Genomic DNA, 25,130 nt, shown 5'->3' with positions numbered 1-25,130 from the left:
AGAAGAAAAATTAATTGCAAAGACGTACAAGCAGTTATATTTAAAAAGTTTAACACTACTTAAAAAATCAAGGGGTACTTCAAGTAATTAATTCAGGTCAAAGGGGTTCAGCCAATAGGCTTGCCCAGGGTGCCATACAAGCTAGAACCGCCACTGGTTGTAAGGATAGAGTGTTGTGAAGTGTATTATACTGAGTATTGTTTCAATCTGTTTAGATTTTAGAAGTTGTGTAGTGTAATCCAGCTTTAAAGCGCTTCTCTTCATCTGAATAGATAAAGAAATTTCTTGACAGTTGTTTTATAGAAATGTTAAGCTATATGCGCTGGCTTTTTATTATTACAGATAGGCACCTTTGCATTCTAGTAGACTAGAAATGATTTTAAAGATAAAACACTGATATAAACTTTTTTTGGATTTGACAAATTAAGACACAGGACGTCATTTTCAACTTTTGGAAACAGTATGCTGATGTAACGGTGGCCAGCTGATAGATAGCTGTGCAATGTGTATAAACCTCACTCTCCTGACCTCAAGAGGTGCACTAGCGACTGACGCTAGGGGCTGTAGCCTTTAGCCTCCTTGTTAGCTCACACCCGCCTCCCATGCCGAAGATGCCGTTCGAGTCCCGTACGGAGGGGGTAAAACAGGAACATCACGATGGTGCCATGACCCAGATGGGAGTGAGGTTTAGGGGGGTGAGTGTAATAGTGGCCAGCTGATAGAAAGCTGTGCAATGTGTATAAACTTCACTCTCCTGACCTCAAGAGGTGCACTAGCGACTGACGCTAGGGGCTGTAGCCTTTAGCCTCCTTGTTAGTGCACCCACCTCCCATGCCGGAGACACCGATTCGAGTCCCGTATGGAGCGGGTAGAACAGGAGCTTTACACTGGCTTCCCGTGTGATCATGTTTCAAATGTTCATTTTATATTAAGCTTTTCTACCTCTACGTGCTAGTCCCTAGTAAAGGGTAAGCTTAGTAATATCACTTGGTTTTACATGAACTGGCATTGCACATTAAAAGTTGTTTTACTGGTCAGTCACTAGTAGTGTTTTTTAGTTCTAATTGAACAAGCTGTTTTGATGTCTGTGAACACTGAAAACTGATCACGTTGTCTTTTGTTTATTAATAGATTGATCCTGAGGTAAAACTTTCTTCTCTTATGTTCCCCAGATCATTTCCCCATCCCTGTCATTACCAATGGCTCTTCACAATTTTCTTCATCAGGTTCTCAATGTGTGTTGGTGTGTTCAGTGTTGAATGTGACACAGGTGACTCCCCTGGTACAAAGGAAACAGTTTATTCTCCTCCATCAGTATGTCTGATCTCAACAGCAGTCTCTCTTTATGTCTGGAGGTGGAATATAAGGATAAAAGCAGCTTCAGCTGTGTGGACTGAATAATTCATTTGCCACCCAAACTACACATCTCAACATTACTCAACTCTGTTCAAGTATGCAAGCAGTTGATTTCAGTGTTTATTTACTCTGTGATGTTCAGGCACGTTAGTAGTGTTCACCAGCTCTTTTTCACTCAACTTCTTATGTATGTTTTCTGTACAAATGTTTGCAGAGACTGCCCCTCCATTACTATTTTTTTTTGTTTTTGTTTTTGTTTTGTTTTTTTTGTTTTTTTTTTGTACGCCATCTATTATTGAAATATAATCTATCTCAGAAAAACCCATCCCTAAATGGCACAAAACAAGCAAAAAGCGCATCAGCAATGGGGTCTGAGAGTCAGTGTTTCCAAGTTCTTCCACACCAGCCTCTGTAAATCATTTATTTTATGATGGCATCCTAAACAAAAGCTCTAATCAAGAAGCAGGTTTGATTTTCCGTTTCTCTTCCACATATTCCCAACTGCAATTCATGCCTTTATTGCCAATATGTGATTCATACTGTAGGCATCATTTATGGTTAGATAGTGGGGATATGACCTCACCACTTTTTTACCATAGCAGATTTTGTCACCACACTTTATATTATCCACTTTACAGTATATTACTTCATATATACTTTTTATACTTCTTTATACAGTATATACCTTTCAAACAAAGGTGAAGCCAGTGCTGCTAATGGTAACACAGATCCTCTGTTATATACAGTATGTCACATCATTATTAAGGGAATATTTCACCCATAAATGGCATCTGTCATAATTTTCTTATGACAAAATATTTATACCATGATCAATGGTAACATGTAGATGCTTCATGCTGCAACCCCCCAATGTTCAAGCCAAATCTACACTCTTGGCTGCAACAGTAGTCAAATAGAATCATCTTAACTGGATGTTTGAAAGAATTTACTTTATGTACTAGAGACACCCAGAGATAACACCTCAGCTAACAGTGCTGATGATGACGTTGGAGCACAACTGATTCCCAATTCATCTACCTAAGATGCCTCAAAGGAATCCATACATTTAACTCCATATTGCTGCTCACAGTTACAGAGACATTCTGTTACATAGTCACCCCACCGGTAAACTACTGATCAGGATTTGTGTTAAACTTAATGGAATAGTTCACCCAAAAATAAAAATTGTCATAATTTTTTCACCCTCATGTCATGCCAAATCTGTATGACTTACTCTCTTATTCCAAGTCTTTTGAAGTCCTGCGATAGTTGTTGGTATGAAAGAAGCTCGTTCACAGTGGCTTGTGTGCTAACATGAGAAGTTGTTTAGCGCTAAAAACAAAAATTGTTGTGTGAATGCATGCCACTGTGAACGAGCTTCTCTCATGCACTCTTGAATGTGCAATGGATGATAAGATTTTTACTGAAATCGGATGCCTTTAAAGGACTTGGAATATAACGCGTGAGTCATATGGACCACTTTTATGATACTTGTGGGTCTTTTTTTAGCTTTCAAGTAAGTTGCATGTGTACGGCAACAAAAAGCCTTCAAAGATAAATAATGTCATGTCATTTCATTCTGTGTGTCATCATATGGTACAACATCCTGCATCAAGTCATTCGAGGTAGTAAATTACTTCAGAGCCCTAATGTGTCCATGGAAAACTTGAGAATTAAATAAAAGGTGTCAAACTACATGGAGAAGGAACTTGCAGCAGCAGAAAAATTGGAGATAGAAAGGATGTTCCCATAGAGAAGGCACTGTAAAATGTCTCGGTTACTTGACTGTAACCCTTGTTCCCTGAAAAAGCAGAACGAGATGCTACGCATGATCAAGTGCTTATGGGAACATCTTTAGAAGTGACCAGCTGTGAATATGTGTGCAACACGTCAATGAAATTGACAAGAACCTTTATAGCCTCTGTTGGTGACATCATCAGAATGTGCCTGTACCAGGGGCTATAAATAGATGTGCCACAGGTGCATCATCAGGTATATTTGTCTGAAGAGCAGTCCTGGGACATCCTCAGTGCGGCAATGAAGCGCAGCATCTCGTTCCACTTTTTCAGGGAACAAGGGTTACAGTCAAGTAAACCGAGACATTCCCTGTCAAAAGCTACACTTAATGCTGCGCTTTATTAAGCACTTATGAGAACGAGAATACCCACGCCGCCACACTATGGGTGTCTGGACCCCTTACGGTTGTGTAGTGTGTGCTCACAAGAACGCGAAAGGTCGCAGACATGAGCTTGTGACGTTGACTCAAGGACGTGAGAGCCCGGAGTGGCATGAACATCCAAACTATAAAATCTTATGAATGTGTGCGGAGAAGACCAGCCTGCTGCATTACAAATATGCTGCAGAGGGGCACCCCCCACCAAAGCTTTAGAAGAAGCAACCCCCCTGGTAGAATCAGCCCTGATGCCTACTGGCGAAGCTTGACCACGCGCCTCATAGGCAAGGGCAATAGCATCCCTCACCCAATGTGACATTGTCTGTTTTGTGGAGGCCGCCCCCCTGTTATGGCCCCCATGACAAACAAATAGTTGCCCTGACTTACGCCACCAGCTAGTACGGTGGACGTAGGCCTGAAGAGCACGGACTGGACACATTCTGTGATGTCTCTCCTGATCCGGCGTTGTGAACGGCGGAGGACAGAAGGCCTCAAGAGTGACCGGATGTACGGTCGAGAAAGGAACCTTAGGCAGGTAGTCAGGATGAGGATGCAATATCGCTTTCACCATTCCTGGGGCAAAGTCGAAGCAAGATGGCAGGACAGACAGAGCCTGCAAATCCCCAATTCTTTTTAAAGAAATTATAGCCATAAGAAAAACCATCTTTAGAGTCAAGAGCTTGTCAGACACCGACTCTAGAGGTTCAAAGGGGGTCTCAACCAGACCCTCAAGGACTATAGCTAAGTCCCATGAAGGGATCCTGGTTCTAACGGGAGGCCTCAGTCGCATGGCCCCACTGATGAAGCGAGTGAGCAAAGGATGTTTCCCCAGTGGCACCCCGTCAATCAAGGCATGGCAAGCCGACAGAGCAGCCACATAAACCCTGAGAGTGGCGGGGCATGTGCCTACTGATAATTTCTCCTGCAGGAAGTCCAGAACTGAAGCAATCTGGCAATTAACTGGATCTGCCTTATGTGCAGTGCACCACCTTTCAAAGACACCCCATTTATTGGCATAACTTTTTCTAGTGGAAGGAGCCCTAGCACTCAGAATGGTCTCAATAACTTCAAGTGAAAACCCAGTGTCCCTCGGTTGGTACCCTTCAGGGGCCAAACATGAAGGTTCCACAGCTCAGGCCGGGGATGAAATATTGTCCCCTGCACTTGAGACAGAAGGTCCCTCCTCTCCGGTATCGCCCAAGGCGAGCCGTCGAGGAGAGATATTATCTTCGAGAACCATACTCTGTTCGGCCAACGCGGCGCTATCAGTAAGAGGCAAGATCCTTGTTGACGAACTCTGGCTAGAACTCCTGGGAGCAGAGAAACCGAGGAAACGCATACAGGTGCATTTTGGGCCATGTATGCACCATCGCGTCCAGACCTAGGGGGGCTGGGTGACTCAGAGAGAAGTAGAGGGGACATTGCGCTGTCTGTTGGGAGGCGAAGAGGTCCACCTCTGCTTCATAAAACCTTAACCAGATTTGTTTCACTACCTCGGGGTGGAGTTTCCATTCTCACGTCGGTATTTTCTGTCTGGACAGTAAATCCGCTCCCACATTCAGGCATCCAGGGATATATACTGCTTTGAGTGACAGGAGCTTGCCCTGGGCCCAAAGAAAAATCTGCCATGCTAGTCTGTTTAGCTGGCTCAACCGCAGACCACCTTGGTGATTTATGTAAGAGACTGCTGCTGTGTTGTCCACCCGCACCAGGACATGGCAGCCTCTCAGATGCTGGAGGAAGTACTTCAGGGCCAGAAATACAGCCATCAACTCAAAACAGTTGATGTGCCAATCGAGCTGATGACCCTCCCATTCCCTTTGAGCTGGACGACCACTTAAGACCGCTCCCCAGCCCGACAGGGAGGCGTCTGTCATTAGCAATCTGTGACGGCAAGACGCACCTAGAGTGGGACCCAAGGCGAGGAACCGGGGTCTGAACCACATAGAGAGGGTATGTAGCCCGTGGTGCGTAACCCTTATCTGCCTTCGGGGATTGGCCCTTGGGTGAAATCCCCTGGCTTTGAGCCACAACTGAAACAGTCTCATATGCAAAAGACCCATAGGTGCTATGAGACCTAACATTCGTTGATACTGAAAAACAGTACAATCTTGGCCTAGCCTGACTTTGCTCAGGGTATTCTGAAAGGTCTCGATTTGAGCGGGAGACAGCTGTGCCCACATTGTGATCGAATTCCATACGATCCCTAAATATGTCATTCTCTGGGCAGGAGAAAGAATGCATTTCTTGTCGTTGAGTCTCAACCCCAGAGAAACTAGATGAGCTAAGATGACATTTCTGTGCTGTAATGCCAGTTCTTGCGTTTGTGCTAGTATCAGCCAGTCATCTATGTAATTCAAAATGCGGATGCCCTGAAGTTGCAATGGAGCTAGTGCTGCATCCATGCACTTTGTGTATGTGCGAGGTGATATGACTAGGCCGAATGGAAGAACCCGATATTGGTAAGCTTCGCCCCTGAAAGCAAACCTCAGGAACTTCCTGTGTTGTGGCAGTGTTTTTATATGAAAGTATGCGTCCATGAGATCGATCGTGACTAACCAATCGCAATGTTGAATTTGTGACATGATCGTCTTGACAGTTAGCATCTTGAACTTGAGCGCCTTGACTGAGCGGTTCAAGCCTCGAAGATCTAAAATCAGATGCAATCCCCCATCCTTCTTGGGAACCAGGAAGTATCTGCTGTAGTAACATTTCGCTGGAAACCTCTGCCCCCCAAAACACTAGAGGCAGTGGGGATGGAGAGGTTTCATGGGGGTGTCAGGAAGGAGCGGGTAGATGTTTTGCATGCCCCGTCCTGAGGGGGGCTACCCCCACAATGCTGAGCTCAAGACCACCAGGACTTCTTCTTTTTGGAAATAATGGTCCTGAGGTCTTGCTTTGGAGGCTGCTGAGGGCGACGAGCCGGTCCCCAATCTTTACAAGGGGGAGCGCGACTCGCCACACTTTGTTTTTGAGCCTCCCTTCAAGAAGCACCGGGGCGAGGCTGGGTGGCCGGTAGCCCCTCCCCCTGAATGCGGCGAGGAAGGAATTGCACAAAGGCTTCCTTGTGTTTTTTCACCTCCCGAAACCTGGTGACGACTGTATTCACCGAATCGCCAAACAGGCCGGAAGGTGTGACCGGGGCATCAAGTAGGAATACTCTGTCCTTATCCTTGATGCCCGTGAGGTTTAGCCACAGATGCCTCTCCATGCTGACCAAAGCAGCCATTGAACAGCCGATAGCACAAGACGTCTGCTTGGTTGCACGGAGAGATAAATCTGTGGCTCTACGAAGCTCTGATAATGCTTCCTCATCGATTGTACTACCTGCACTCAGGTCCTTCAACAGATCAACCTGGTATGCCTGTAACACCGCCATGGTGTGTAGCGCAGCACCAGCCTGACCTGCTGCTTGATAAGCTTTCCCCACAAGCGTTGAGGCGGTTCTACACGGCTTTGTGGGGAGAGTTGGTCTTTTTAATGATGATGTCGAATCAGGCGAGAGATAGCCTGCGAGCATCTCTTCTACCTGTGGCATCATCGTATACCCCCGTGCCTTAGCACCCACGATAGTCGAATATGTCGACGTCGAAGGCACAAAGATACGGGAAGTATACGTTTTCCCAGTGAACGAGTTATCTCATCATGGAGATCTTCAAAGAAGGGGAGAGACTGATTTTGTGTTCCCTTCCCCTGGCCACCAGACAGAAATCTGTCTTCTAGTATCGATCATTTGGGGGTCTCTTGTTCACATGGCCAGTCTAGCTGTAATCTGGCCACCGCACGAGTAACCACCTCGAGTAATTCCTCAACCACTTTGTCATCATGTGAGGAATGTTCAGAGGTAGGCAACTCAAAGTCCGCAGACCCAAGAGATTCATTGTCCCCCTCATGAACCGAAGAGGCGCCGGGGCGCGCTTCGAGATCACGCAAGGGACAAACTGGATCTGGGGAGAGAGCGAGGGATGGATCCGTCTCTCGCTCCTCAGCCAGATCCATACGCGAGCCCCAAAATGGAATGGTGGGTGCTGGCTCTTGGAAGTAAGCGAGACGAGCGCACTTGTTTTTTATTTGCATCCGCAAAAGAGTTAACTGACTGGAGCCACCAGGTCTACATCGGGGGGTGTCACTCTCAAAGGGAAGACACCGTGGAGACCACACCCCGCCCGGGGGGGGGGGGGGTATTTTGAGTGGAAATACATCACATGGTCTTGCCGAGCTTTGTCAGAAGTATGTCATGTGGAGAAGTCCCATGATAGGTCCTACCCTATGGGGGAGGAGTTTCTACAAACATGGTGACTGGAGTAGAGAGGCCTCTGCCCAAGGAAGACGCAGTTTACCGACAGGGAAACGAATTAGCAGAAGATATACGTTGCATGGGGTTACCTATGGGGAACCAACACATGCAGAGCACCTACCCCAGTACAGGGCTTAGTTAGCACATGTACTGAGCCGGCAGCGAGTTTCTCCGGATCACGTGAGAGTAGCCTGGACCGAACTCCAGGCACGTTTCGCTGACAGAGAACGCTTGCAGGTCTCCTACCCTCTTGATGGAAATGAGCGCAGTCAGGAGGGCAGTCTTTAAAGAGAGTGCCTTAAGCTCAGCTGACTACAGGGGCTCAAAGGGGGCTCTCTGCAGACCCTGAAGAACTACAGAGAGGTCCCATGAGGGAATGATGTGCGGTTTGAAGGGATTCAACCTCTTGGCGCCTCTCAGGAACCTGATGATCAGGTCATGCTTCCCTAAGGACTTACCGTCCACTGTGTCGTGGTGTGCCACTATAGCCGCTACATACACCTTCAAGGTGGAGGGGGACAGCTGCCCTTCCAACCTCTCCTGCAGGAAGGAAAGCACCAATCCGACTGCGCATCTCTGGGGGTCTTCGTGTCGGGAAGAACACCACTTAGCGAACAGACGCCACTTCAAGGCATACAGGAGTCTCATAGAGGGGGCCCTAATCTGAGTGATCATGTCTACCACTCAAGTGTTCCGTGTCCAGTCCAGGGGCCAGACATGGAGTTTCCAGAAGTCTGGTCGGGGGCACCAGATGGTGCTCCAGCCCTGAGAAAGAAGGTCCTTCCTCAGGGGAATTCACCAGGGGGGGCTGTCACGAGGAGCGTGAGGTCCGAGAACCATGTCTGGGTTGTCCAGTAGGGTGCTACCAGGATGACCTGCTCCTTGTCTTCCCTGACCTTGCACAGGGTCTGTGCAAGTAGGCTCACTGGGGGAAATGCATATTTGCAAAGTCCAGGGGGCCAGCTGTGTGCCAGCGCCTCTATACCGAGAGGTGCCTCGGTCAGGGCGTACCAGAGCGGGCAGTGGGAGGATTCTTGGGAAGCAAACAGGTCTACCTGTTCTTGCCTGAATCGACTCCAAATCAGCTGGACCACCTGAGGTTGGAGTCTCCACTCTCCCCTGAGGGTAACCTGTCATGACAGCATGTCCGCTGCAGTGTTGAGGTCGCCCGGGATGTGAGTGGCTCGCAGCGACTTGAGGTGCTGATGACTCCAGAGGAGGAGACGGCAGGCGAGTTGTAACATACAACGGGAGCGTAAACCGCCTTGACGTTTGATGTATGCCACCGTTGCCATGTTGTCTGTCTGAACTAACACATGCTTGCCCTGGATCAACGGCCGAAACCTCCGCAGGGCCCGTCCAGGAGCCGGCAGCTATGTGCCCGTTGCATAGAGTGCCCAAGCCTGTTTTGGAAGTGTCTGTCATAACCACGACGCGCCTGGAGACCTGCTCTAGGGGAACGCCTGCCCATAGAAATGTGAGGTCGGTCCAAGGGCTGAAGAGGTGGTGACAGACCTGCGTGATGGCCACGCGATGTGTCCCGCAGCGCCATGCCCATCTCGGGACTTGAGTCTGGAGCCGGTGTTGAAGCGGTCTCAAATGCATCAACCCGAGCAGAGTGGCCACCACTGAGGATGCCATATGCCCCAGGAGCTTCTGAAACAGTTTCAGTGGAACCGCTGCCTTCTGTCTGAATGCCTTCAAACAGGTCAGCACCGACTGTGCGTGCTCATTCGTGAGGCACGCCATCATCGAGACTGAGTGCCGTACACTCGCTAGAATGCATTTTTGCGTCAGCATCTTGAACGGGAGACTGTGTAAAGTCCAGTTCAGTACTTGCTGTTCCAGGATTGGCCGCAACCCACTACCTTTGTTCGGTACAATGAAGAAGGGGCTGTAAAACCCCTTCTTCATCTCGGCAGGAGGGACAGGCTCTATCACACCCTTCCGTAGGAGGGTAGCGATTTCCACACACAAGGTAGCAGCGTTCTAGCCCTTCACCGAGGTGAAGTGGACGCCGCTGAACCTGGGAGGACGCCTGGTGAACTGAATCGCGTAGCCGAGTCGGACAGTCCGGACCAGCCATGGCGAGGGGTTGGAAAGTGCAAGCCACGCGTCCAAGCTCCGGGCGAGGTGGACCAAGGGGACAATCCTCGCGGCGGGGTGGGGCCTGAGGTGCCACGCCACGTCGTGGCCTTGCTGAGTTCAGGGACATCGAAGCACTTACCTGGCTCCTTGTGACCACCCCCGGAACAGCCTGGGACGGGGGAGGAAGAGGCCTGTCCTCATGACCCATGGAGACCATCACATTGGGGGCGGATTTGTGCCACAACTGGGTGCGCAGGGACGGGGAGACCGCCGCTGGAGCGCCAAACCTGCCAAAATGGAATGGTGGATGGTGGTCATGATGACGGCTGTGCGCACCGGGTATGTGACCCAGAGAACAAGAAAACCACTATTTTGCTGAACTCTTGGGTACCGCAGCCACTTGGGCATGCGGCGAAATTAAATGAAAAGGTAACAAAAGATTATCCTCCCGGCCCTCCACCGGGGAATGGAGTGGTCTGCTTACCAGTTCCAGAGCAGCGGGTTTCGTCGTCCCTGGGTCGCCCATCTCAGGGGCGCTTCAAAGCCTTTCTTGGGTTTTTGGCGGCCGGCCGTGAGAGGGGTGGGTGCAATCACCGCAGGGGGACGCACTGGGGCAGGATGTGCCGGATAGCCTCCGTCTGCTGCTTCACTGCCGAGAACTGCTGGGCAAAGTCCTCGACGGTGTCGCCGAACAGGCCAACCTGGGAAATGGGGGCACCAAGGAACCATGCCTTGTCGGCCTCTCCCGTCTCGACCAGGTTGAGCAAAAGGTGGCGCTCCTGGACCACCAAGGTGGACATCGCCTGCCCGAGAGACCGCGCTGTGACCTTCGTTGCCCGGAGGGTTGTAATGTGAATCGGGGACCAAACAGTCCAATAGTTTATTGTCCAGATTAGTTTGATCTTTCACTGAGGTATGGTATGTGGTTTGAATTGAAATACATACTTTTTTTAATTATTTATTTTGATTTTAACTCATTTATGTTTTATTTATTTTTTTATTTTTTTATTAGGGACATGCAACAACATTCATGAGAAATTATTGCAGTTCCTGATTTTCTGGTTGAGCTACTCTACAGAATTTGTCCAAGCTGGAGAAGCTTTTCCAACAACAGGATCATTATAGCATAATCATAATAACTGCCAGCAACGCCAAGCTGATATCTTGTCTAAACTTGTATTATATCATTCTTTGTAAAGATTCTGGTATTAATATTATGGTATTGCTACCTTAAAGTTCAAAGTTTCACTGTCATCAGTATTTTAGCACTATTTTCTACCATCTTACATGCCTAATAGATTTTAGAGACTCTCATATTGCACTTGGTAGCAGCAAAGTCCAAGTTCAAAGTTTTGTCTATTTTGATTTTCTGTAAGAGTAAAGAAACTTTTTAAAACTGTATATTTTTACATTTATGTTTACATATATTATATAGTGCTATATTTATTACCAGCACTAAATGCAAATATTACACAATGGGTAGGAATGTTAACCCTGATAGTTCTTGTGATTGTATTAATATTTTTTGGAATGCAATTTACCACAAAAGTATTTTGTAGGACTGTAAAAATTAGCAAACTATTGTGTGTATATATATATATATATATATATATGTGTGTGTGTGTGTGTGTGTGTGTGTGTGTGTGTGTGTGTGTTTGTTTGTATTATTTATTCATGAATACATTTTGCATGATTACTCCCTCCTGTACATAAACATGTTAGCTACAATATATATACATACATATTTTATATAGTGCTATATTTATTACCAGCACTAAATGCAAATTTTACACAATGGGTAGGGAGGGTAACCCTGATAGTTCTTGTGATTGTTCTATATACTGTATATTGTTGGAAATATGTTTATGTACAGGAGGGAGTAATCATGCAAAATGTACAATATTTTATAAATAAATAGTACAAAAACATATCTCTGATTTGACACTTAGGCCTAGAGTTCTCTTTAATGAACACAAGGTGGCTGAAACATTAAAATACTTAAAGGGATAGTTCACCCAAAAATGAAAAATCTCTCATCATTTACTCACCCTCATGCCATACCAGATGTGTATGACTTTCTTGCTTCTACAGAATACAAATGAAGATTTTTAGAAGAATATTTCAGCTCTGTAGGTCCATACAATGCAAGTGAATGATGACCAGAACTTTGAAGCTCCAAAAAGCACATAAAAGCAACATAAAAGTAATCCATACGACTCCAGTGGTTAAGTCCATGTCTTCAGAAGCGATATGATAATGTAGGTGTGGGTTAGAAACAGATTAATGTTTATAACTGCTTTTTTTTTTTTAAATTTTTTTTTTTTACTATAAATCTCCATCTACAAACAGCCCTTCTATGTGCCCTTCACTCCTAAGAGTTCTTCTTTTTTTATTTTTTTATTCACATTCTCTTGCATATTGCCACCTACTGGGCAGGGAGGAGAATTAATAGTTAAAAAAAATACTTAAATATTGATCTGTTTCTCACCCACAACTGTCATATCGCTTCAGAAGATATAGATTTAACCACTTAAGTCGTATGGATTACTTTTATGCTGCCTTTATGTGCTTTTTAGAGCTTTAAAGTTTTGGCTCCTATCGACTTGCATTGTGAGGACCAACAGAGCTGAAGTATTCTTCTAAAATTCTTCATTTGTGTTCTGCAGAAGAAAGAAAGTCATACACATCTGGGATGGCATGAGGGTGAGTAAATGAAGTAAATCAAGACACGCGAGTGATCAGAATGACTTTGCATGAAACCAAATTTACATAAACCTTTAACACTATCGCTTTGCTGCGAAGCAAGAGCTCGTATTTCCTTCAAGACATGCAAATCAATTTTTTTTTTTTTTTTTTTTTTATCATCTTCATCCTCATTCCATGTATATTTTTCGTTTGACAGTTTCGTGTTTCTGATTCATTTTTCTTCCGTCTATTCAAAATGAAGAAGAACCACATGCAGGGCTTACTTTTGCTCTGTCTATTCTTACTTAATGGTAATTACATTTATTCTAATTTAATGGTAAATTATAGATGTATGTTTATGTTGCAGCGTCAGAACAGAGAACAAGGTGTTACATATAAAATCATAAAATGTTTGATTTAATTTAAATTCATGAAATGTCTCTTGAACCAACTTTATTCACTTTTTTTGCTTTGTTAGCTCTCACTTCAAATTACATGACGTAGTTCAAAACATTCGAAAAGTGTTTGTCCTTTAATCGTTCTTGTTTGTTTCAGATGTAATAGGTGAACAAGCAGAGATCATGTCAGCGATGGAGGGAGATTCTCTCACTCTAAGCTCTGGTGCTTCTGCAATACAGGAAGAAGATCATGTAGTGTGGTGGTTTAGAGAACAACTCATTGCTGAATTCTGTGATGGCATATTAGTTTATTCTATTCTTGGCAATGATGAGAGATTCAGAGACACACAGATTGATAATCAGACTGGAGCTCTCACCATCAACGAAATCAGAACGACAAACACCGGACTGTACAGAGTGCAGATTTTTAGTCTCACTCAAAGACACCTTACATCTGTATTAAGAGAAGAAATATGGATTAAAGTCACTGTTTATGGTGAGTATGCTGAAGTGGATCATTATGTTTCCATAATTTTAAGATATTCATTTAAAATCTTTAATTATAATCATGGTGGTTGTAATAAAACAATACAATACAATATTTTGTTGCAAGTTAATCACTGAATTATTGACTCTTTTGGCAACACTTTTCACACTGACTATTTTTAAAGTTAATAAGTTTCATTTTTGCAAAAATAAATGAAGCCAGGTTAAAAAAAAAAAAAAAAGTTTCCAAGATAGTTTTAATGTATTCATATAATAAATTGATAAAATGTGTTAGTTTTAATAATAATAATAATAATAATAATAATAATAATAATCTACTGGGACAAAAACGTGCCCATCAAAACACCCTAAACACATATAACAACGGAATGAACTGTCCCTTAATGTGGTTTTACCTTGCTGTGACATTGTTTGCTTTCACATAGTCAGATTAATTATTAAGAATTATTATGATCAATATCTGTTATCTGTTTAAATGTAAAACTGTTGCTCAAGCTAGTTTTGTCTTATGTGATTTTCTTAAATGAGTACGGATATTTGCTTAACACAAACTAATGCATCAGTTTGCCCTTGTGATTAATTGATGTTGTCTTAAAATAATAGTTTTTGTTATGCTGTTATGTTTTCCAGCTCATCTTCCCACCCCTACCATAACCAGAAACTCCTCACAATGTCTTTCAACATTAAAAAATATTTTAAGCCCAAAATGTTCCTTCCTGTGTTCAGTGGTGAATGTGACACAGGTGACTCTCTCCTGGTACAAAGGAAACAGTTTATTCTCCTCCATCAGTGTGTCTGATCTCAACAGCAGTCTCTCTCTACCTCTGGAGGTGGAAAATCAGGAGAACAACACCTACAGCTGTGTGATCAACAATCACATCAGAAACCAGACTAAACATCTCAACATTACTGAAGTCTGTCAGACGTGTTCAGGTATGGTCAGCAGTTAATGACTGCTGACTGATGATAGCTTTTTCTACTATTATTTTTGATGTTTGTTTGTTTTTTCAACAACAACAAAAAAAGTTGATTGTTTTCTGAAATGTCTAGCTTTATGAAACTGTTGCTCTTTTACTCCATTACAGAACCCAGGCTTTTTTATATTTTATTTGTGATACCAGTTGTTCTGGCAATCATCGCTGGGATATTTCTCCTCTGGAAATATGGAAAAGAAAGACAAGGGGGCAAGTACTGTATACTGACCAAAATGTGTCTGATTTCCCACTCCAGACAAATCAGAAGATTAACAGAATCAGTAAAGGAATATGATAGGACAGTTTAATATAGTATAGTATAGTATAGTATAGTATAGTATAATATAGTATAGTATAATATGGTATTGTATAGTATAGTATAATATGGTATAGTATAGTATAGTATAGTATAGTATAGTATGGTAAAGTATACTGTACAGTATAGTATAGTATGGTATGGTATGGTATAGTATAATATAGTATAATATATTATAGTATTGTATGGTATGGTATGATATGGTATGGTATGGTATAGTATAGTATACTATGGTATGTATGAAATAGTATAGTATGGTATGATATAGTATAGTATGGTATGGTATAGTATAGTACAGTACAGTACAGTATGGTATAGTATAGTATGGTATGATATGGTATGATATAGTATGGTACGGTATAGTATAGTATAGTATATATAGTATGGTATGGTATGGTATGGTATGGTATGGTATGACATGATATAGTATAGTATAGTATAGTATAGTATAGTATAGTATAGTATAGTATAGTATAGCTCAGTACAGTATAGTATAGTATTGTATGGTATGGTATGATATAGTATGGTATGTATGATATAGTATAGCATGGTATGAAATATAGTATAGTATAGTATGGTATGATATAGTGTAGTATAGTATGGTATGACATGATATAGTATAGTATAGTATAGTACGGTATGGTATGGTATAGTATAGTATAGTATAGTATGTATGATATAGTACAGTATGGTATGATATAGTGTAGTATAGTCTAGTATAGTATAGTATGGTATGATATGGTATGATATAGTATGGTACGGTATAGTATAGTATAGTATATATAGTATGGTATGGTATGGTATGGTATGGTATGGTATGACATGATATAGTATAGTATAGTATAGCATAGTATAGTATAGTATAGTATAGCTCAGTACAGTATAGTATAGTATTGTATGGTATGGTATGATATAGTATGGTATGTATGATATAGTATAGCATGGTATGAAATATAGTATAGTATAGTATGGTATGATATAGTGTAGTATAGTATGGTATGACATGATATAGTATAGTATAGTATAGTACGGTATGGTATGGTATAGTATAGTATAGTATAGTATAGTATAGTATGTATGATATAGTACAGTATGGTATGATATAGTGTAGTATAGTCTAGTATGGTATGGTATGATATAGTATAGTATAGTATGGTATGGTATGGTATGGTATAGTATAATATAGTATAATATATTATAGTATTGTATGGTATGGTATGGTATGATATAGTATGGTATGGTATGATATAGTATTGTATGGTATGGTATAGTATAGTATACTATGGTATGCATGAAATAGTATAGTATGGTATGATATAGTATGGTATGGTATGGTATGGTATGGTATAGTATAGTATAGTATAGTACAGTATAGTATGGTATAGTATAGTATGGTATGATATGATATGGTATGATATAGTATGGTACGGTATAGTATAGTATAGTATATATAGTATGGTATGGTATGATATGGTATGGTATAGTATAGTATGGTATGGTATGATATAGTATATTATGGTATGGTATGGTATGACATGATATAGTATAGTATAGTATAGTATAGTATAGTACAGTATGGTATAGTATAGTATAGCTCAGTACAGTATAGTATAGTATTGTATGGTATGGTATGGTATGGTATGATATAGTATGGTATGTATGATATAGTATAGCATGGTATGAAATATAGTATAGTATAGTATGGTATGATATAGTATAGTATAGTATAGTATAGTATAGTATGGTATGGTATAGTATAGTATGGTATGGTATGGTATGGTATGGTATGGTATGGTATAGTATAATATATTATAGTATTGTATGGTATGGTATGATATGGTATGATATAGTATGGTACGGTATAGTATAGTATAGTATATATAGTATGGTATGGTATGATATAGTATGGTATGGTATAGTATAGTATGGTATGGTATGATATAGTATAGTATGGTATGGTATGACATGATATAGTATAGTATAGTACAGTATGGTATAGTATAGTATAGTATAGTATAGTATAGTATAGTATAGTATTGTATGGTATGGTATGGTATGGTATGATATAGTATGGTATGTATGATATAGTATAGCATGGTATGAAATATAGTATAGTATAGTATGGTATGATATAGTGTAGTATAGTATAGTATAGTATAGTATGATATAGTCTAGTATGGTATGGTATGATATAGTATAGTATAGTATAGTATGGTATGGTGTGGTATGGTATAGTATAGTATAGTATGGTATGGTATGGTATGGTATGGTTACAATATAAACAATCTGAGGCTCTACAGTGAATCAGATTATTATGATTATGTAGACACAGAATATTATATAATATAATGCCAAAGTGGCTCTGTGTGCTATTGAAATATCATAAATACAGACATGTATGTAATAGTAGGCCAAATTAAGTCTAGGATGCCAGTTTTTATGTGCCATAGATCTATATGTGATCTATAGATTATAACATAAGATGGCAAAATAAATCAGAGTACATTTAGTGCAGGTTCAGTCCCTCTAGAGAATTGAGAATATTTGACTGAAATGTTTTGAAAGGATGTCAGTGGGGAAATATAATTTTGTTTGTTTGTCATCATTGCTCAACTACTTTATTACAAGACCACAGTTCTATTTTGGCTTCTGTTTGAAGGAAACAGACTTTGTGTTTTGCTTTACATGTTTTACATTCTTTACACACCCTGCAATGCTATTCATTTTACGTAAGTACTAAGAGGCAACTGGCTTGCCTAAGATTCCTGTCAAAGGTTACCCATGACAAATATTTTAGATTAACAACTTAAACAGCAATGCAGATTTGGAGCTAAACATCTTGCATAGTATTATTGTTTTTATTTTATGATACATTTGCATGTACTGCATGTTATTTTTGTTTTCAGAATATTCCCTCCACTTCTGCAGTTGGGTGTGTTCTCTATTAATTGAGTTTGTTCTCAGTTGAGTTTGTTCTATCTTTTTATTTTCTGTTGTTGTTTCTGTTTTCTTACAGGAAGCTGTTGTAGAAGATCACACAGTGTGCTCAAGTGTTGTAAAGTAAATCGGGGACCCAACACTCAAGTTGTTTACTGTCCAGAATAGTATATATAAACAAGTTTGTTTAGGAATATTTAGGAGTATGTTTTAGACTTCAAAATACATTATTTTGAAACTGTTTTAATTAAAGATTAAAAACTGTAACATAATAAATTCAACTCTCAGAAACTTCAATGTTATAGCTTGTCTAAAATTTTGCAATATTTTATTCTATATATTATTTGAATATTTTTATATAGTTTAGCTCTATTTTTGTATGTAGTAAGCCAGATATTATTTAGCAGAGATGGGCCACACTTCTATTAAAATAAATGGGAGAAACTAGTACACCCAACCAAAGAGCTCTGAGCACCTGATGGTCAATGGATGTAGAAAGCAAGTCCCGCCTTACAGGAGAAAGAGCCAATCATCTTATAGATACAGACATCGCCTGTCAATCAACTCTAGAACACACATGCGCATTAGCTATACAATCCAGGAAAATTTTGTTTTTAGTGTAATCTAAGATAAAGAAGCACAATTTGTGATTCCAGTATTGTCAGATTTTCTTGCTGATTTGAAGTATGTCCTTTGATCGTAATTTTGACCAACCGTTTTTTGAGATTTCAGTGTTCCCTATTCAAGTAGATAGGAGCTGCACTGTCATGACTGGAAATAGGTTCTTGAGAGCGTTCCAAAGATGACTGACAGTGGACTGACTTGCTAGAGAGTCTTTTTAAACTCTATTCACATTGTCAGCGATTTTGTTGCAAGATGTTGCTAGTCTCTGTACTTTGTGTCTCTAGTGGGCCTTTCTTACTGCTTTCGCTTTAACGTTATTGGTTGGCTGCACAACTGGCCATACTTTTACAAAATCTGATCGCAGATGAGCTAGATTGCCACTAAGACATACACTATATTGCCAAAAGTATTCGCTCACCCATCCAAATAATTGAATTCAGGTGTTCCAATCACTTCCATGGCCACAGGTGTATAAAATGAAGCACCTAGGCATGCAGACTGCTTCTACAAACATTTGTGAAAGAATGGGCCGCTCTCAGGAGCTCAGTGAATTCCAGCGTGGTACTGTGATAGGATGCCACCTGTGCAACAAGTCCAGTTGTGAAATTTCCTTGCTACTAAATATTCCACAGTCAACTGTCAGTGGTATTATAACAAAGTGGAAGCGATTGTGAATGACAGCAACTCAGCCACGAAGTAAAATGACAGAGCGGGGTCAGCGGATGCTGAGGCGCATAGTGCACAGAGGTCACCAACTTTCTGCAGAGTCAATCGCTACAGACCTCCAAAGTTCATGTGGCCTTCAGATTAGCTCAAGAACAGTGCATAGAGAGCTTCATGGAATGGGTTTCCATGGCCGAGCAGCTGCATCCAGGCCATACATCACCAAGTGCAATGCAAAGCGTCGGATGCAGTGGTGTAAAGCACGCTGCCACTGGACTCTAGAGCAGTGGAGACGCGTTCTCTGGAGTGACGAATCACGCTTCTCCATCTGGCAATCTGATGGACGAGTCTGGGTTTGGCAGTTGCCAGGAGAACGGTACTTGTCTGACTGCATTGTGCCAACTGTGAAGTTTGGTGGAGGGGGATTATGGTGTGGGGTTGTTTTTCAGGAGCTGGGCTTGGCCCCTTAGTTCCAGTGAAAGGAACTCTGAATGCTTCAGCATACCAAGAGATTTTGGACAATTCCATGCTCCCAACTTTGTGGGAACAGTTTGGGGATGGCCCCTTCCTGTTCCAACATGACTGCACACCAGTGCACAAAGCAAGGTCCATAAAGACATGGATGAGCGAGTCTGGTGTGGAAGAACTTGACTGGCCTGCACAGAGTCCTGACCTCAACCCGATAGAGCACCTTTGGGATGAATTAGAGCGAAGACTGCGAGCCAGGCCTTCTCGTCCAACATCAGTGTCTGACCTCACAAATGCGCTTCTGGAAGAATGGTCAAAAATTCCCATAAACACACTCCTAAACCTTGTGGAAAGCCTTCCCAGAAGAGTTGAAGCTGTTATAGCTGCAAAGGGTGGGCCGACGTCATATTAAACCCTATGGATTAAGAATGGGATGTCACTTAAATTCATATGCGTCTAAAGGCAGATGAGCGAATACTTTTGGCAATATAGTGTATATATAATTATTATTTGACAAGGAATCATTTGTTTTTCCTATAATAATGTGCCGTGTCTTCCAAAAACAAAAGACAAGGAAAGCACAGGGCCCAGGAGGTGTTTCACTTGCTTGTCTAAAATCCTGTGCTAACCAGCTGGCCCCCATCTTCATACTGATCTTCAATAGATCAATGGAGCAGTGTGAAGTCCCATGCTGCTTCAAACGCTCAATCATCATTCCTGTCCCAAAGAAATCCAAAATCACAGGAATTAATGACTACAGACCCATCGCTCTGATGCCTGTGGTCATGAAATCATTTGAGAGACTGGTGTTCGCTCACCTGAAGGACATCACTGGACCCTTTCTAGATCCCTTTCAATTTGCTTATCGAGCAAACAGGTCTGTGGATGATACAGTCAACATGAGATTGCATTATATCCTGCAACATCTGGACAGACCAGGGACATATGCAAGGATCCTTTTTGTGGAGATCAATTCGGCTTTCAACACCATCATCCCAGCTATTCTTCGGACTAAATTACACCAACTCTCTGTTCCCATGTCTATCTGTCAGTGGATCACCAGCTTTCTGACAGATAGGCACAGCTAGTGAGACATGGGAAATTCACTTCCAGCACATTTACAATCAGCACTGGTGCCCCCCAGGGATGTGTGCTCTCCCCACTACTCTTCTCCCTGTATACAAATGACTGCATCGCCAAGGACCCCTCTGTCAAGCTCCTGAAGTTTGCAGACGACACTACTGTCATCTGCCTCATCCAAGATAACGATGAGTCTGTATACAGAAGGGAGGTTGAACGGCTGGCTCACTGGTATATTCAAACAACCTGGAGCTGAACATGCTCAATGGTGGGGATGATTGTGGACTTTAGGAGGAACACCCCAACATTGACCCCCCTCACCATTCTAAACAGCACTGTGGCAGCAGTGGAGTCATTCAGGTTCCTGGGCACTACCATCTCACAGGACCTGAAGTGAAAGACCCACATTGACTCCACTGTGAAAAAGGCCCAGCAGAAGTTGTACTTCCTTCACCAGTTGAGAAAGTTTAACCTGCCACAGGTACTGCTGATACAGTTCTACACAGCAGTCATTGAGTATGTCCTCTGCACTTCAGTAACTGTCTGGTGGTGCAGCTACGAAATCAGATATCAGAAGACTACAAAGGACAGTTTGGACTGCTGAGAGGATTATTGGTTGCCCCCTGCCCTCCCTTCAAGAACTGTAGACTTCCAGAGTGAGGAAAAAGGGCCTGGAAAAATCAGTCTGGATCCCAATCACCCAGCCCACTACCATTTTGAACTGTTGCCTTCTGGCAGGCACTACAGAGCACTGAGCACCAGAACCGTAAGGCACAAGAAAAGTTTTTTCCCTCAGGCTGTCCATCTCATGAACAGTTAAAACTGCCGCATTGAGCAAAAATTAATGTGCAATACACAGCTTAGTCTATTTATATTTATCCAACATACCACACCTCTTCTTCTATTACATTCCCTTGCTTCTGTATATAACAGATTTGTATATGTATAATGTACATACATTATATATATACAGTTGAAGTCAGAAGTTTACATACACTTAGGTTGAAGTCATTAAAACAAATTTTTTTAACCACTACACAGATTTCATATTACCATACTACAGTTTTGGCAAGTCGTTTAGGACATCTACTTGTGCTTGACATGAGTAATTCCAACAATTGTTTACAGACAGACTGTTTCACTTTTAATTGACTATATCACAATTCCAGTGGGTCAGAAGTTTACATACACTAAGTTAACTGTGCATTTAAGCAGCTTGGAAAATGATGTCAAGACTTTAGGCAATTAGCTTCTGATGGACTAATTGGAGTCAATTGGAGGTATACCTCTGGATCTATTTTAAGGCCTACCTTCAAACTCAGTGCCTCTTTGCTTGACATCATGGGAAAATCAAAAGAAATCAACCAAGACCACAGAAAAACAATTGTGGACCTCCACAAGTCTGGTTCATCCTTGAGAGCAATTTCCAAATGCCTGAAGGTACCACGTTAATCTGTACAAACAATAGTACGCAAGTATAAACACCATGGGACCACGCAGCCATCATACGCTCAGGAAGGATATGCATTCTGTCTCCTAGAGATGAACAACAGCAAAGGACTGTGAAGATGCTGGAAGAAACAGGTAGACAAGTATCTATATCCACAGTAATGCGAGTCCTATATCGACATAACCTGAAAGGCTTCTCAGCAAGGAAGAAGCCACTGCTCAAAAACCGGCATAAAAAAGCCAGACTACAATTTACAAGTGCACATGGGGACAAAGATATTACTTTTTTGAGAAATGTCCTCTGGTCTGATGAAGCAAATAAACTGTTTGACCATAATGACCATTGTTATGTTTAGAGGAAAAAGGGTGAGGCTTGCAAGCCGAAGAACACCATCCCAACAGTGAAGCATGGGGGTGGCAGCATCATATTATGGGGGTGCTTTGCTGCAGGAGGGACTGGTGCACTTCACAAAATAGATGGCATCATGAGGAAGGAAATTTATGTGGAAATATTGAAGCAGCATCTCAAGACATCAGCCAAGAAGTTAAAGCTCGGTCACAAATGGCTCTTCCAACTTGACAATGACCCCAAGCATATCTCCAAAGTTGTGGCAAAATGGTTTAAAGAAAACAAAGTCGAGGTATTGGAGTGGCCATCACAAAGCCCTGACCTCAATCCGATAGAAAATTTGTGGGCAGAACTGAAAAAGCGTGTGCAAGCAAGGAGGCCTAAAAACCTGATTCAGTTACACCAGTTCTGTCTGGAGGAATGGGATAAAATTCCAGCAACTTATTGTGAGAAGCTTGTGGAAGGCTACCCAAAACGTTTGACCCAAGTTAAACAATTTAATGGCAATGCTACCAAATACTAACAAAGTGTATGTTCAGTTCTGACCTCCTGGGAATGTGATGAAAGAAATAAAAGCTGAAATATATAATTCTCTCTACTATTATTTTGACATTTCACATTCTTAAAATAAAGTAGTGATCCTAACTGACCTAAGACAGGTAATGTTTTCTACGATTAAATGTCAGGAATTGTGGAAAAACTGAGTTTAAATGTATTTGACTAAGGTGTATGTAAACTTCTGACTTCAAATGTATATATATATTTATATATATATATATATATATATATATATATATAGTCCTATTGTGTATTTCTATATATACTTTATTTTCTATTCACTTTTTATTTTTATTCTATTTTTTATTATTATTATTATCTCTGTCTTGTTGCTGTATTGTTTGTGCACTGGAAGCTTCTGCAACACTAAATGCAACTATTATACAAGTAATTTTTTTGATAGATTTCATTCTGTAGATTTCATAAAGGTGTCACTCTGAAGAAATAAAAATATCCACAAGGTGGTAGTAACGTTTGAAAATATATGAATGTTTACGTGTAGAAGATTCTTCAAGCCTTCAGCATTAAAACCTAATGATTCTCTGTGAGAATTTCATATAAGCCCATTAGAGTACACTATCTGAATGGCTTCAGTTCTGAAGAAAAATCAATTTTTTTTGTGAACTCAACTGAAAGTACATTACTGCAATGGCAGGCTCCAAAATGGTGCACACAAGAGGAGGCAGGGAGTATAACAGCAGAACATAAGGTAGAATACCGCTTTTCATTCAATGAAAGTGGATGGACTTAGGCTGTCAGTTCCTAACATTTTGCATCCCCTTTGAGTTCCACTGAAGAAAAAAATCTCATCCAGATTTGGAACTATGTTAAGTAAATAAAGACAGAATTTTCATTTTTGAGCGAACTATTCTTCTACAGAATTATTTTATCATAGGAATTTTTTTTTTAATTAATTTATTTATTTATTTATTTTTAAACCAAAAGTAGGCAAACACTCACGTTGAAGGATGATTGACTACTATGTTGAATATGGAAACATGGATTAGCATGATATGCACTCAGAAACAGGCTCAACCGTCACATTGAATATGGTAAACCATGTCTATATATTTTATGCATTGTATGAATTTAGTGTGCTTAACCGTTGGTAAATGATTTAAATCAGGGCCAGGGGTGTTTCCAAGCCAGAGGTGTTTCCAAGCATTTCTTTCTCACTGAATTTTGGGTTGAGGTGGGGGTACAATCTCATTTTAGACAAATGGAGTGGGTCATCCTGCAAGACTGAAAACACATGTACTAAAAGATGTATAGGATATATTACTATTTATGGACACTAGAGGGCGCCCTGTGTTTTTATTTATTTATTACAGCAGCCATATCATCCTGCAACTCTCCCCTGGTTGCCAACTAAAGCTAAGCAGGGTTGAGCCTGGCCAGTACCTGGATGGGAGACCTCCTGGGGAAAACTAAGGTTGCTGCTGTAAGAGGTATTAGGGAGGCCAGCAGGGGGTGCTTACACTGCGGTCTGTGTGGGTTCTAATGCCCCAGTATAGTGACGGGGACACTATAGTGTAAAAAGGCACCGTCCTTTGGATGAGATGTTAAACTGAGGTCCTGACTCACTGTGGTCATTAAAAATCCCAGGGCACTTCTCGTAAAGAGTAGGGGTATAACCCTGGTGTCCTTGCCAAATTTCCCCATTGGCCCTTATCTATCATGGCCCCCTAAAAATCTCCATCCCTGAATTGTCAACATCACACTACTCTCCTCTCCACCAATAGTTGGTGTGTGGTGGGCGTTCTGGCACACTATGGATGCTGTTGCATTATCCAGGTGGATGCTGCACAGTGGTGGTGGTTGAGGAGAGTCCCCCTATACTATGTAAAGCGCTTTGATTGCCTAGAAAAGTGCTATATAAATGTAAGGAATTATTATTAATTATTATTATTAATTTTCCTATTCTGCAGCGAAATATCGAAATACTGTATACTAATATAAAGGGTCTAAACAACTTTTCTGTACTTATACAGCTTTTTTTTTCCTTTCTAAGCATTTCATTAGAAAATAAATAGTTGTATATATTAAGAATATATGCCTATTTTTGTATATAATGAAGTTTATGGATAAATATGGATAAAAAGAATCAACACATCCTCAGTATGTGACAGTGGGTATCAGTGTGCTGTTGTACTGTATGTCTGTTCTAAGCTTGAGGTTTTATGTACGTCACAGTTTCGAGTGATGTTT

General features: G+C 41.5%; 2 protein-coding genes across 2 annotated transcripts in view; both read left to right on the top strand.

Moving 5' to 3' along the window:
* Positions 1 to 23,710, top strand: part of LOC127438833 (natural killer cell receptor 2B4-like) — a 68,036-nt gene extending 44,326 nt beyond the window's left edge. The window contains exons 4-6 of the mRNA XM_051694731.1: positions 14,248 to 14,437; positions 14,590 to 14,688; positions 17,811 to 23,710. Coding sequence (XP_051550691.1) covers positions 14,248 to 14,437; positions 14,590 to 14,688; positions 17,811 to 17,899 — 378 coding nt within the window. The 3' untranslated portion in view covers positions 17,900 to 23,710. The remainder of the gene's footprint in view (positions 1 to 14,247; positions 14,438 to 14,589; positions 14,689 to 17,810) is intronic.
* LOC127438826 (natural killer cell receptor 2B4-like) overlaps positions 1 to 25,130 on the top strand; it is a 162,529-nt gene that overhangs the window by 119,057 nt on the left and 18,342 nt on the right. The gene's annotated exons all lie outside the window — the stretch shown is intronic.

The sequence above is a fragment of the Myxocyprinus asiaticus genome, chromosome 50, assembly GCF_019703515.2.
Source record: "Myxocyprinus asiaticus isolate MX2 ecotype Aquarium Trade chromosome 50, UBuf_Myxa_2, whole genome shotgun sequence".
In the NCBI taxonomy this organism is placed as follows: domain Eukaryota; kingdom Metazoa; phylum Chordata; class Actinopteri; order Cypriniformes; family Catostomidae; genus Myxocyprinus; species Myxocyprinus asiaticus.
Note: the sequence above shows the minus strand (reverse complement) of the source record. Positions and strands in the feature narration are given on the sequence as shown.